This window comes from Cyrtonyx montezumae, unplaced genomic scaffold (genome assembly GCF_038088225.1).
Source record: "Cyrtonyx montezumae isolate F1298 unplaced genomic scaffold, pur_monq_1.0 scaffold_32, whole genome shotgun sequence".
In the NCBI taxonomy this organism is placed as follows: Eukaryota; Metazoa; Chordata; class Aves; order Galliformes; family Odontophoridae; genus Cyrtonyx; species Cyrtonyx montezumae.
This window is the reverse complement of record NW_027072037.1, coordinates 5,834,124-5,848,518: the sequence shown is the minus strand read 5'-3', so window position 1 is coordinate 5,848,518 and position 14,395 is coordinate 5,834,124. Positions and strand designations below refer to the sequence as shown.

Genomic DNA, 14,395 nt, shown 5'->3' with positions numbered 1-14,395 from the left:
AGCCTGCACCAGTGCCTCACCACCCTAACCTGAAGAACTCATTCCAAATATCTCATCTGAATCTGCTCCTTTCTACTTTAGAGCTGTTACCCCTAGTCCTGTCACTATACATGATGACAGAAGAGTCTCTCCCCAACTTTGCTGTAGGCCCTTTAGGTACTGGAAGGCTGCTGACAGGTCTTGTTGAAGCCTTCTCTAAATCACAGCATGGGTGCTTGAGACCTCTGAGAATCCTTGTAGCCTTTTCTGGACCTGCTCCAACAGCTCCATGCCCTTGGGAGGGGGTCCCTGCAGCTGAACACAGCACTCAGCTGAGTTCTTTAGAGCAGAGCAGAGATGGACAGTTCCTCAAGATGAGAAGGAGACATTCTTGCAGTGAGATGACATCAGGCTTGCATCTCATACATCAGCTGTGGGGGTTTTGATGTTTATTGGGGTTTAGTTTTGTTTTTCCTGTTTCCCAGGTGTGCCAAGATCTGGGTGTCCGTAGGATTAGCTGTGCTACTTTCAGAAGTACACTTCAGATTACATTGGCTGAGGTTGACCCATTTGGATTTTTGCATCAAAAGAAGCTGAAAGGCAGTCAGCTCCTAAACACACCTAAACCAAAGGGATGGGGTGTAGGGTGCTGAGGTCTTTGGGTTCTTTTGCAGTGCAGGGATCGCAGCAGAGACTGTTCTACTTCTGATGTGCATAGCAAGTAGGAACTGTTGAAGTATAAATGTGTTTTGGCCTCTGAGAGGAAGGACTCAGGGTACTGTGCTTTTGTGCCTTCACTCTCAAGTGAGTGTGCAAAATATGAACAACTGTGACAGTCATAAAATCATAGAATCACTTCTATAGCTTGGGTTGGAAGGGCCCTTAATGAGCATCTGATCCCATGCTGCTGTAACAGGGGTGACACCCACCAGGCCAGGTTGTCAAGGGCTCCATCTATCTCCATCTATCTTGTCCTTGAGCTGTTCCCCTTTCTCTTACTGCTTTTTGTGTAAAAAGTTGGTCTCTGTCCTGTTTATAAGTTCCCTATCAGTACTGGAAGGCTGCAATACGAGGGCAGAGCAGAGGGTGTCAATCACTCTACACTTCTCCGTGTGAACATAGATACACTTTTATCTCTTGAACATGGAATTTACTTTTTTTTTTCCCTTGAGGAACTGTGGAGGCCTTATGCTGATAGACAGCTCAGCACTACTGTGCTGCTCTCTCACTCCCCCTCCTCAAGAACACAGGGAGGAAAAATACGGTGAGGAAAATCTTGTGGGATGAGATGAGGACAGGGAGTTTGCTCATCAATTACTGTCACAGGCAAAACAGGCTGCATGAGGGAGAGTATTGTAATTTATTACCTATTGATAACGAGCCAGAGCAGGAGAACTAGAAGCTAACTAAGCACTTCTTCCCATACCCAACTGGCCTTATTTTTCCTCAAGCACTGCACTGGGGGATGAGGACTGTGGCCAGTCTGTAACTCGTGGTCCTGTCTGCTCCTTTGTGGTCTCTCTCTGCCTCTGTTCCATGTGGGATCCCTCCCATGGGGTGCTGTCCTTCCCAAACTGTGGGCTTCCCACAGCCTGCAGCTCTTCAAACACTGTTCCAACATGGTTCTGTACCACAGAGCTCATCCTTCAGTCACTGCTCCAGCGCAAGGCCTGAGCATGGCAGCTCCCTCAGACCTGCTGCTCCGCTGTGCGTTCCTCTCTGTGTGCTGCACATGGAGCTGCGTGGTGCCCTGTGGGCTGTGGAGGAACAGCCTTTTCTTTTGGGCCTCTCCTGGGTTGCACTTTCTTCAGTCTGCCCTTCTAGAGCACAACCAGCGTTTATCATTTTGGCCTTGGATAACAGCCATACCACAGTCCTGGAAGATCTGTCAGTGCTGTTCACGCCACTAATCTTTCCTGTCATTCCTATGCTTCGTAGTGGCAGATTTTGAGTTGCTGTGTCCCTTACTTCTTTTATCTTCCACCCTTTTCAAGTTGACGTTGGCACTGAAATTGCAGTGCTGAGATGTCTCCTTCAGCGCAGCTTGGTGCTCTGCATTCCCCCTTGACCACCAGGTTCCCGTTACAGCCTTTCTCCAGGACAAGAACCTTCCTGCTAAGCAAGCAAAACAAATGATGGCTGCGTTAGCTGTCACCCCCGTTATGGGACAGTCTTGGTGGGCGAGTTTGAAATCCATTTATGAGTACGTGCATAACGTGTTAGGGAGAGCAACATGGAAGAGTGTATGTGAGTTTTTTGTAAGCAAGCTCATTCATCTGTTTTCCTTTCAGACACTTCCTTCCTTCATTTCTTCCTTTCTTCAAGAACACGTGTCCTTGCAGAAATGCCTCCTTAAATAAACCAGTGAGATAACTTTTTGTAGCCTGGTGACATCCTCTGTCTGCTGTGCTATTCCTGGTGTAGCTCCCTGTAATTAAGCTATTCTGGAGCTTGCTAGTTTACAAGGGATGATATTTTACAAATATTTGCTGTGTGGAATAACGGGACTTCTGTGTAGAGGTCTAACTCCATCTGAGCAGTCACCCTCATTGGAGGGAGGCTGTGTTCTGCTTAAGACTTGAAGTGAAAATATCTGGATGCTCTGCAGAAGCAGTGGCTGCTGGAAGTCTTGTCTAACTTAAATGATTCTGTTTCTTTATTCTGCGCGTTTACAGCAGGTATAGTGAGTTCCTCTTGTAAGAAAAGCTTGTTCCTGTTCTGCTTGCTGCAGTACTTGGGCGGGCTGGTGGTTGTGGGATGCAGCTTGTCTCAGTCTAAGGCTGGTGAGTTATGTCCAGAATGAACTGCTTCTCCCTGCTGGCTATGAAGAACTGAGGTGATCAAGGTCAGCATGCATCAGATAACCTTGAAATCTGAGCAGGTGAGGACCATCTTTGAATGGTTCACTGTGCTTGTCAGAACCACTACATGGTTAATGAGGACAAAAGTGCTTTGTTCCCTGTTCCCAGAACATCTGTACATGGCACTGGACAGCAGCAGTCTTTGGGGTCTGGCCATGGAATGGTGGCTTTGGGAAGGTCAGCTCAGTCCAACACTCCACTTGAGATCAGGGAGCTGCAGTGGAAAGCTGGCTCACACAGGAGCAGTGCAGGTGGGGTTGAGAATTAACAGTACTGCTGGGGGTCTAAAAATGGGATGTGCTGGAAATGTTCAAAGGCTGCAGACTGTACGTAACCTGAAATAAAGGTCCTCATGGATGTTTTCTGCACAGGCATCTCTGAAGTGTCTACGTGTGCTGGATCCAAGGCCAGCTGCACAGCCCAGTGCCTTGGCTGCCCACCTAGCAGTGCTTTGGGCAACTGAAACTGAGAAATCACAGAAAGTGTGAATGTGGGATTGGATGCTTGTGCTCGCAAGCAGTTTTAGCAAATAAGAATTACAGTAATTTTTGCTTCATTGTGACCTTATTTAAATAAGATAGAAGTATGAATGTAACCTAAATCATTGGCATTATTTAGAAGGTAACTATTTCACACTTCCTTGTGTAAAACTGGAGAAAACAATAGGACCATCACTTAAGCTGTGGTTTAGGAGGAATACCTAGAGTATAAGCATCTCCTAAATTGTGGTGGTCTGTCATTTAAAGCATTTAATATCCTCATTCCTAAGCTGAACTCACTGGCATTTAAGGTTTTAACCTGATTCTCTTAGTGGTTGTATGCAGCGTGCCTCAGTTTTTCCAAAAGCAGTGTTTTAAACCTGACAAGATGGCATCTAACAGGAGATCCTTGAGTTTCTTTGGCACAAACCACTTGCCTAAATTAAAGAACCAGGGCAGGAACTAATCCTGCATTTTTCCCTTCTGGACGTGTTTTTAGATGGTGTACTTTGGTGCTGTTTCCTCTGAGAAAGAGGAGCAATAGCATGATTTTGGAGATTGCCTGAAGCGTCTGACTCGGCATTTCACATCTTTGCTGCTATGGCATAATTCTGTTCACGTTATCATAGATTACCTGTTACCTTAGTACTGTGCTTGAGCATCTGACTTATGGGGAGGACTTGGGATGTGAGCTGGGAGTGACCTGGCACAATGTGTGATAGCTATTCTTATGGAAAGGTACAGAAGCTGACGTTTCTTGTTTTCAGGCAGTCTGAGTGTTCTTTTGTAACATCTGTTGTAATGAAGAGCCATTAGAAACTTTGCCCCAAGGTGGAGTTGGTCTGTGTGACCTCGCTTCTGTCTCCTCCCTGCTCCCCCAATACTGCTGGTAGCTTTTGCTGTGCTAACAGTGTGATGCTGTGTGGGAGCACTTGGTGTGTCTGCCTGGAGGGTTTCATTGTGGTTTCAGTGTTCCCCTGGAGTTAGCCTGCTCCCGTGGTGCATTTCCTAACGTTTGTTTTACTCAGCTCCTCCCTGTGTTGGTAGACACACGGAGCTGCGCAGTGGATGTGGATCACTATTCCTGTTCACGGGTGGTGTGGCAGATGGAGTGAGTTCAGAGGGCAGCACGGAGAGCTGAGCTGAGGTTGGGAGAGCAGGGAGAGGCAGGCAGGCTGTTGAGGGGCTGCGAGAAATGCAGATTGCTTTCAGAAGTCTGAGGTTTGCATGCAGTAAGGCAGCACCAGGAACTGGAAATGCTGAGTGTGAACTACTGAGCTGCAGGAGGATGCTTTGTGGAGCAGGCTCGGAGGCTTAGTCACTTCTAGAAATTGAAGCTGATAAATTATAACACCAAGTAAATTCTGAATGGGGGTTATGCTGAATGTTGTATTACGCTGGGTTTCACATGGATGGCTTTGCAAACTTTTTCCGTGGAGACCGTACCTAACACTGTTAGGTTTACTCTTTGCCCACTTCTGTTTTTATTTGTTGCTGCTTTTTTGGGATACAAATTCCATGGACTGTGAAGCCCTTCTATTCCTGACTGTAGTGAAGAGCAGCCCCTTGGCACAGAGCTGTCTGTGGGTCGTAAGGTGTCACCGTATAGGTGTTGTCTGTTCAGCTCACAGTCATCACGTGATTGCAGTTGGTACTTCTGTGCTCTTTGGACTGAAGAGCGATGCCGTGGATATAGAGGTACTCATTCATCAGAGGTTCTCACATGGCATATTCACATAACAGAACGAAACACATCTGTTTTTTTCTGAGTTTTTGAAGCATTTCAGAAGTAAAAGGCTGTAAGGCTTTTGTTTGGCAGTGCGTGTGGTTTTTGTTCTGTTTTGAATAGCAGCTACCTCCTCGTAACTGCGTTTTTTCCTAGTAACTGTGGAAACCCTTCTGCTGCTGCCTGGTGTGCTAAACTAAGAGCAAAGATTTACGTAGCTGTTCGTTCTCTTTGCAGGTAAAGAAAGCCTTTTTTGCCTTGGTGGCAAATGGTGTGAGAGCAGCTCCACTGTGGGAGAGTAAAAAACAGAGTTTTGTAGGTAAGTTGTTCTGACATAATTGAGTTGTACTTGAATTTTCAGCGTGCTGTGCTGTTGTAGAAGGTGGTCTGGGTTTAGCCGTGCTCTAATGTCCTAAGAGATGCTGGTGGGTTTCTTGGTTTTTCTCTTGAGGCACAGTGTTGTTAGCTTGAATAGTTCTGCTGTGCTTTGAGTATCACAGTGACTCCTCGAGGTCTTGAGCTTCTGAAGCTTGTTATCTAGTGCATGTCTTTCCCTGTGCATTTAAAAATACACAATCACAAAAAAAAAAGAAATGTGAAAACAAACTATGAAAATTATAATGCTAAAATTCATGTGGTTCTCTGCGTGTTCTCAGTAAGGTGCACTGTGAAATCATTAAGTGCCAGAACTAATGTGGAATGCCATGGGTATTATGTCCCACAGTGGAAGAAATAGATTTTCTTTGGGTGAGATTGAAAGAAGAGGAGAAGCACATAGGTTGTGGCTTTGAATGTTAATTCACACTTGCATATTTTTATTCAGAACTATTGTACCAACGTGAAAATTTACATACATGGCAAATAAGCAATATGATGCACAGATCTGTTGTTAATTACATTGTATAGTGTGACTGTGAATGGAGGAAAATAACTGAAGTTCTGTATTTGAAGTATATGTCTGAAGAACTTTCTTTCTGTATCGCTTTTTGTAGGAATGTTAACAATTACAGATTTCATTAACATACTGCATAGATACTATAAATCTCCAATGGTAAGTATGATGTTAAGCCTCTGTCAGTTGTCATACAGTACAGAAAGTGAAATATCAAACTGCTTGAAGGATGGATTGTAATTATTTTAAGTGTTGGGAAGCTTAAATGTGTCATGAGTATGTTCACTGAGTTTTCTGAGAGAAAATGCAGTTCAGTGCTCGAGGTAGTAGAACAGTACATGGATACCTCTATTCAATTCCTGGCTGTAACCATTAAGGTCCTATGAGCTTGAGCAGGTAAAATAATTTGTCTGCATCTCTTATACAAGCATGAGGAATTTCCTTAATGAGCACTACCATTTCTTAGGTTTTGTGTAGTGCTTCACCATGACAGCCTTGGATTTGGGTGCCGAGCTCCATTTGGTATTGCAGCTATTGTCCAGTGCTCTTGGAATGAAGGCCCTACAATAACCTATTTATTAAAAATTAGTCATAATATAAAAAGCATGAAGCTGAAATGTGCAGTGTGAGTGCAGTGTGTAGTTTTGTCCAGACTGTTTCAAAGCACATGGACTGGTATTAATCAGAGCTCCATGTAAATGGACATTATCAGCCGATGTTGTATTTGGGGCTGGGGAGTGTTTAAAACAGTAAGAAAAAAGTTGTATCTAAAAATCAAATATGTGGCTCATGTGTTTTTATTAATTTATGCCTTCATAAATAAATCTGCGTTGTCTCCAAAGTGTTTCAGAGTTGTCCTGAAAGGAGCTTGTGGAGTTGAGCAGCCAGCTGGCTGACAGAGCCTTGAGGGAAGTCAGAGGTTACTCACATTTTGAAGTGGTGGTGTAGAATGAATGAGTTACACTAATTAAACATATGCAAAGGTTTTAGTTGTGTGGCTGAGTTACACCATCAATTGGAGATCTCTTGACTTCCATGAACTGTCATTTTAAAATTCCCATTGGCAGTCAGCTGATGAGGTTCTCTTATTTATGTGTTCATACAAACATGTGCATCCCTTTCTTGTTCCTGTCAATGCCAATTCCCCACTTGGAGTTAAAATACACCTGCTGTGTTTTACTAGTTGAAGAATCAGCAGTTGAATGACACAGACTTCTGATGTATCAGGCTTCTCAAAGTCAGTTGATAATGTCTGTTCTTGAAATTGGCAATGAAATATCTTGTCAGATGTAAATAGGTTGATGCGCTGTCCTTTCTTACTGTTACTTATTTATCTTTCTGGGGATTTTCAAGGCAGAGGGAAATACAAAGCAGTTGCACTCTGATCATATCCTTACGGTTTCCATATTGCAATGATGTGGCTCTCAACTCAGTAATACCAATTTTCCCATACAGTGTCACTTACAGTCAGTTGTCACTCCTGTTTGTGCTGTCTAACGTGCTGTTGTGTACAAGTCCATGGAAGAGGTTGTGCTGAACACAGCCCCTGGGCAGGGGAAGGGTGAATGACTGAGAAGTGGAACTGTCCAACTGAAGGATGACCAATGCACACTCCTGTAGAAGCAAAAGGAAATAATAAATATTCAGCTAGGGAATGCTCTACTCCTCCAAAGTGCAATTGTGCTGAAAATCCAGTATTTTATAACACCCAGAAAGAGTATATTGAGTAGCACAAGTACAGTGTGATAATTCAGCATTCCCTTACGCTCTTTGAAGGATGTAATCTGAAAGTGGCCTCTGTTGGGTCACAGAATTGGAGTAGGTTTTGTGGAGGCTCCTACCCTCCAACTGCACGCACATCAGCTCCATCAGGGCTGACAGAGGTACCTGGCAAAGAGGAGCTGTGCAAAAGACACCAGGCTGCTTTGGCCTAGGCTATGGCAAGCACAGCTGCTGTTAGGAGTGTCTGGCTTGCAGCTTGGCACCTGGAGAGAAAGGCAGTTTCCACATGTAAAAATTGCAGAGGACTGTGAGCAGCATGGAAGGGGCTAAACCAAGTGCATTTGTGTGGTTGTAGTCCAGCAAATGTAAAACAAACTGCTTTTTAGCATAAGAAGGGATCAGGATAAGCTCTTGCTGAGGTGTATGAGGCATTATCAGAAGGCTTTCCCTGGTATGGTTACTGTGAGTCTAGAAGAGATCTGGACCACAGCATGGGCAGGTGAAAGATTGTTCCTGTCCCCTGAGGTGATAGGTCCTGTATGGTGCTCTGCACCGAGCAGGATTGCACATTTTTCTCATGATATTGCCAGTGTTGTTCTGGACTGGGCAGTTAGTTGGGATTCTGTATGTTCAATTGCCTACAATGAAAAATAAAGGAATTATTCAGAGCTTAATAGTATTGTTAATTATTTGGGGTTTAAAATTAATACTTTCCATCTGTTGTAGGTTCAGATCTATGAATTGGAGGAGCACAAGATAGAAACCTGGAGGGGTAAGATCACTTGCTGCTCAGTTGCTAGTTTAAAGTATACTAGTATGGTCAAGTACAGTGGGTTTTTAATTAATCATAACATCTTTCTCCACATACTTTTTAATAAAAGCAGGAATAGCTAAAGCTTGTCTGCTTCTTCCTGGTGTTTTTCTGCCTGGAACAATACGTGAACTAGTGTGATTATGCTGTATATTGCTTCGCTGTTTTTCCTCGATTGGTACCAACTCGATTTTTTCCTAACAAGAAATGGAGCCACAGCAGGAGGCACATCTGCCCTCAGAGGTGATAACTGCAGCTGGAATGGGAACATAACTGAACCAGGATGCAAAATAGGTGGCTCTAGGTGTTGAGTGAGCTGGGAGTCCAGCAGCAAGCCGTGCCTGAGAGAGCTGCATGGTGTGACCCGCACGTTCATTGGACATAGTGGATGTGAGCAGAAGCACTGAGCACAAGAAGGAATCTTTGTGACAAAACTGACTCTAGGCCGCGTTATAACAGAGCAGTCTGTGCGGGACACAACCGGCTCAAAGACGAAAGTGGGGAATAATTTGCTGTGGTTGCAGTGACCCCTGGTGGTAGTCAGCTGCATTTCAGTTTCACTTCTATGTTGGCATAGATAAACAAGCACAAGAGTAGTATCTAAGGTCATCGTATGTGTTGGTCTCATCTGTTTGTTTAATTTTGTACTAAGGAGTTCATGAAGTGCTTTTATAAACTGCTGCTGCTTTCACATAGAAATGATAATGGTTTGTTTTTCTATACGCAGAACTTTATTTACAAGAGACATTTAAACCTTTAGTGAACATCTCCCCAGATGCAAGGTAGGATTTTCCTTTCCATTTTGTTTGCCTTGAAAGAAACCAACTGTTTCAACCCTAAGTGTAAGACTTCTTTTTATAGAGAAACAGCTTCCATTGTAAAACAGAGTACGATTTATGTAGAGCTCTGTTGTAATAGAACGAAGATGGTGTGGGAGCTTTTTGTCTTAAATGAGGCTTTCCTACTTATCCAAAGAGAACAGCTTTAACTTTTTTTGGTGTAACATGCCAACCAGATGAACTCATTGCCCTTTTTGCATGGTTTTGGGCACTGGTGATCCTTCAGCCTATCCTGCTAGCCGTACTTGCTTCAGGAAAGCAAAAAATGAATAGGATTGCTTATACCATTTAAAGTAAACTGGTGAAGGGAACTGCAGTGATTAGCTCAGAGTAATTGTATGTCATATCCTCAGTAGAATTGCCACTAGTAAGTTGTGAACAGGTTATTCAACAAAGTCATAAGGAGTGTGTCTGAATGGCACTGCTTGCACTGAATTTCCCATGAGAACAAAATCGTGTGATTGCTTTCAGTTAAAAGCACAACAAGAGATGTATTGCAATAACAAAGGTGTAGTGGGATGGATATAGAAGGATCCAGTAAGTGAGCTTTAGGACTGACCCACAAGGGTCTTCTGTTCTGAAACAGTCTGCCTGTGAGGGGCTCAGAACACACAGAAATTTTACTGACTTTACTCCATACTGATTTACTATAACTGGGGGTCAACTGTCCTTGTACAGTTTTCCTAGGACAAAACCAGCAATGCATGAAGTAGAACAGTCTTGGATTTGTTGGAACATTTGAAGTCAGAGTTTGCAGTGCCAGGAGGAGTGCTTTACACCTCCTCAGAGTGACTTCAGTGCAACGATTAGATAATTGTTTTGGCTTGCTTGCATACACTTATCCATAACGATGCTCTTCCTTGAGAATGTTAGGGAAGATTGGAGTTAAGGTGAATTAAATGCAACACTGATTTGCACTGTCTGACTGAAACATCCTTTCTGAGTGGAGGAACTGTGTGAGCACAGCAGTCATTTGGCAAACAGTTTCTGCAATACAGAAAAGAGTAGAAATATTTCTTCACCACAGGAAGTTACTTTATCTTACTGCTTTTAGGTAACTGTATCACTGTCAATAATTTGAACTGCCTTAGCTTCTGTAACGTTTAAAGGTAATGCCATCAACTGTGTCCTGTCAGTGAGTTTTAAACCTGTATATGCATCATTTGATGTTACTCTTCTTGGCTACCGTTCATTTAAAAATTGCTTTTCTCCTCAGCCTTTTTGATGCTGTATATTCATTGATCAAAAACAAAATCCACAGATTGCCAGTTATAGATCCCGTCAGTGGAAATGCACTTTATATACTTACCCATAAAAGAATCCTCAAGTTCCTCCAGCTTTTTGTAAGTACTTGAAGTTCTGCTTTACTTTAACTGGTTTCTCCTTCTACCCACCCCAAGCCCAGGTAGATCTCTCCAATATTAAGCAATGTGTTCAGAAACTTCATGGAGATCTTCCATGTTTGAGAGCTTCATGGTTTCTTTGTGCATCTTTTCTGCTAACGGAGGAGATGCATTGTACGTTGTGATACATTGTAGCCTGCATGTTACCTATGTTTGGTTTTAATCATCTTAAAACAAATAAGCAAACAGGGCACTTGCCCTCTGGTTCCCTGCCAGGATCATCATAACGTGCTGTACTGTACGTTGGTCACAGGAATGGACAGGAGGCCAAGCAAAGCAACAGGATTTCCAGATAAGCACACAGCATGTCACATCTTTGATGCCTTCTCTTTTCAGGTTCAGTGGGAATGACACAGTTCAGGATCCAGAGATTTTAGTGATGGGCCACTACAAAAATAAATTGATAAACAGAATAACCTAGATGAGTAATCTTAGTTTAATATGTCTTTGAGCAGTGCTGATGCTTCTGGATATAGGCTTGTTTTGGCTTGATGTAAATCTACTAACAGATTATTCTAATGATCTGTAATGATGGATGAATGAATATATATTTCCTAATGACAGTTACCAGGGCTTTTTTATATGTAATCTATCATGCAGAAAACTGCACTGTGTAAACATATTCATCTGCCTTTCCTAGATGTCTGAGATGCCAAAGCCTGCCTTTATGAAGAAGAATCTGGATGAACTTGGAATAGGAACTTACCACAACATTGCCTTCATACATCCAGACACTCCTATCATTAAAGCCTTGAATATATTTGTAGAGAGAAGGATATCGGCGTTACCTGTTGTGGATGAGTCAGGTGTGTGTTGTTCTTCTGTACATGAGGGTGGGGTAAGATAAATTTTTTTGAAGGTAATCTATGCACGGTAGAGGTTGGATGGACCTGGGAGGATTGATTCATCATGGGTGGTGGGGTTTGGTTTGGTTTCCGTCTTTCCTTCTTGACTTTCTCTCTTTCTGTGTCATTATATGTTAACAAATGACAGCAGGGCACAAGAAAACTAACTTTGTATTGGAAGCCCTTTATTAATACATATTTTTCTTTCTAGGAAAAGTTGTAGATATTTATTCCAAATTTGATGTAATAGTAAGTATACCTTTTAAATCCTATTAAGTGTTTTTTATGTAGTGAGCATTTAGAAATTAATTTGCTGATGAGTCAGTTTGGGTTATTTTGTCCCATAGGCTTTAGGTAACCAACTGAATTCAATTCATCTTGCACAGCATGGGGTTTGGGTTTTGTTGCTTTTTTTCCCCATAAGCTATCCTTAGTAGTACATTTATGCACAGTCATCTAAGGCTCTAGATGTTACCTGGAACAAGATGTGGTTGTACTATTACAAAAAGAGGGCATGGGCATTTTGTATTAATTTCTGCTTCTGACACTGAACTTTCTCTCCCCGACTGCCTCCATTCTGTGGTCTGTGTTTAGAGAGAGAATGCAAATTTCTTCATGTAGTTGGGGCACTTCTTAGGACTTGATCTTTTCAGTGGATTAAAATGACTTACCCTGTTCTTCAGTGCGAGTCTCTGAGCCCCCATGTGTATGGGAACTGTTGAATCATGGCCTGAACCACTGATAGATCACCTGAGGTGAGCACTGAGTCAGCTGCAGGAGCACAGGTGAAGGCAATGCACCTGTGTGACCAGAAGGGGTGGAGTCTGGTTCCACCTCTCCCAGACCCCATCTAAGGGCTGACCACTACTGGGGAAGGGTCTCTTGTTGGAGATCACTCCTTTGGATTTTCCTGTTGTGAGCCTAGGGCACAGGTCAGCAGTTTTTCCCTTTATTTTGATTGTCTCTTTCCCATCATAATAATCTAACTATACCATCTATGAAATATCTTGGCTATGATGCCTTGTGTCATTTGTTCTGTTAACCGCACACCTTACGCCAGGGTACTGCATGTGTACTCCTTCTGGTTTAGTTCTCATTCAGGCCACTGTTCCTCAGGAGTGCAACACAACAGTCAGATTCATGCCATGGTTTCTAAGCCTCTGAGAGCAAGGGCTTTTCTGTTCTTGTGGTCATCAGAAAGTCAAAAATCTGTTTTTTAATCCCTGCACCTTCCAAGCTGTATGCTCCTGCCTTCTGATCAGGACTTCTCAGAGCTACTTTATTGGTAAAGGTTCATGTGCACAAGTTGCTTCTTCCAGCAGCCTGCTAGTGCTAATGATCCAGGTGTCTGAAACACTGTGCAGAATACTCTCAGAAGTACAGAGAATGGTCCCAAATGGAAGCGTTTTAACCTTGTAAGTTACTCTGGCTGCAAACAACGCTCTTAATTCTGAAGATTTCACAATGCAAGTGTTGTTGCCCCTCTTCTTCTAGATGTCTGTTGTGGTTTTGGGGATTATCTGTTGTATGAGCTCCTGCTCTGCCATAAAGGGAGCAGCTAGTAGCTGTAGAAGTGGGGACTTTCTGACATATTGAAGACAGTGACGGTTCACACATGGTTCAGTTTATTTTGATTTCACTGTATTTTGCAGATTCATTTGTCAGGCAGGATGTGTTCCCATTGCTTTCCAGGATCCTAACTCCTTTGACTTACTCTGATTCGAAGCAAGGCCAAAATGTAAGGTCTGTAAACCAGTCATGTTAGTTAGGTACTGCTCATATGGAAACCCTGCACCAGGAGTGCGAGGCTTCGAGTGATGTCTCAGAAGGTCCTCCCTGGGCAGAGCACAACTGCTGTGAGTGAAGCAGGATGGTTGTAGGGCTGCCACTGAGACCTGGCTGATAGAAACTGCGAAGCAAACATAGGAAAACAGCCTGGCTCCTCAGCTGGATTCTTAATACTGAAGTTTGAGTGCCTTTGAAGCTATCTGCAACCAGTTATATGTAATTGCTTGTACTGACATAAAGAATCTGAAATAACACGTCTTCTTTGCTTGATGCATTTATACTGAATAGTTGTATTTGTTCCTCTTCTTGCATAACATTTCAGCCTGCTCTGCTGAAGGCCACTTCTATTTCTTCATCTGTTTCATTTTGCCCAATTCTTGAACTCAAGTGGCCATGATAGTAAATGCTTTTTCATGTGAAGTTTAATTGATTTTGCACGTTGGTGTTACATGCCTCATCTCTATCTTCAGGTAGTGTAGGATGACTTTTGCCTCTCATGGCTACAAATAATTGTTGGCAGTTATCCTCTGTGTGGCTAATGCATCTCAGCTTTTCCCTTCTGTTAATCAGGCTCCTGTCTCTTAGACGTCAGGTTTGTGGTCTCAGTGCTCCTGAAGTGCACCCTGTGAATACTTCTTCTGTTGTCAGGGTCATCTACTTTATTCTCCTTTATGTACAGCTGTACGTTTTGTCTGCATCTGTTTCAGTGATGCCAGTAGTGTTGTCTCACCAGTAAACTTCATTTTCTACTTGGGTAAGAGAAAATGTATTTTCCTTGCATCCCTCCTACAAAGAAAGCTTTTATGGATCTGGACAAAGTCCTCTTGCAACAAATCAGGGTCCTGCTTGTAATATGAAAGCTGAGAATGTTTTACTTTCAAACTCTTTTATTTTATTAGTGATAATGGATTTTTGGTTTTGTTATTCTTTTGTATTAACTAAAAGAGGTGCAAAACCTTAAGTGATAGTTCCTGCATGGTCCAGGAGAGGGAGCTCGAGGTTGAAGCAAACCTACCATTTGTTTTCTGCTTGATCTTTATAGTAGGCTCT

General features: G+C 42.9%; 1 protein-coding gene across 2 annotated transcripts in view; it reads left to right on the top strand.

Moving 5' to 3' along the window:
• PRKAG2 (protein kinase AMP-activated non-catalytic subunit gamma 2) overlaps positions 1 to 14,395 on the top strand; it is a 188,857-nt gene that overhangs the window by 170,176 nt on the left and 4,286 nt on the right. For both annotated transcript variants that reach the window (XM_065744936.1, XM_065744937.1), the window contains 7 exons: positions 5,283 to 5,364; positions 6,038 to 6,096; positions 8,386 to 8,431; positions 9,198 to 9,252; positions 10,526 to 10,652; positions 11,353 to 11,518; positions 11,769 to 11,806. In XM_065744936.1, the coding sequence (XP_065601008.1) occupies positions 5,283 to 5,364; positions 6,038 to 6,096; positions 8,386 to 8,431; positions 9,198 to 9,252; positions 10,526 to 10,652; positions 11,353 to 11,518; positions 11,769 to 11,806 (573 nt within the window). The remainder of the gene's footprint in view (positions 1 to 5,282; positions 5,365 to 6,037; positions 6,097 to 8,385; positions 8,432 to 9,197; positions 9,253 to 10,525; positions 10,653 to 11,352; positions 11,519 to 11,768; positions 11,807 to 14,395) is intronic.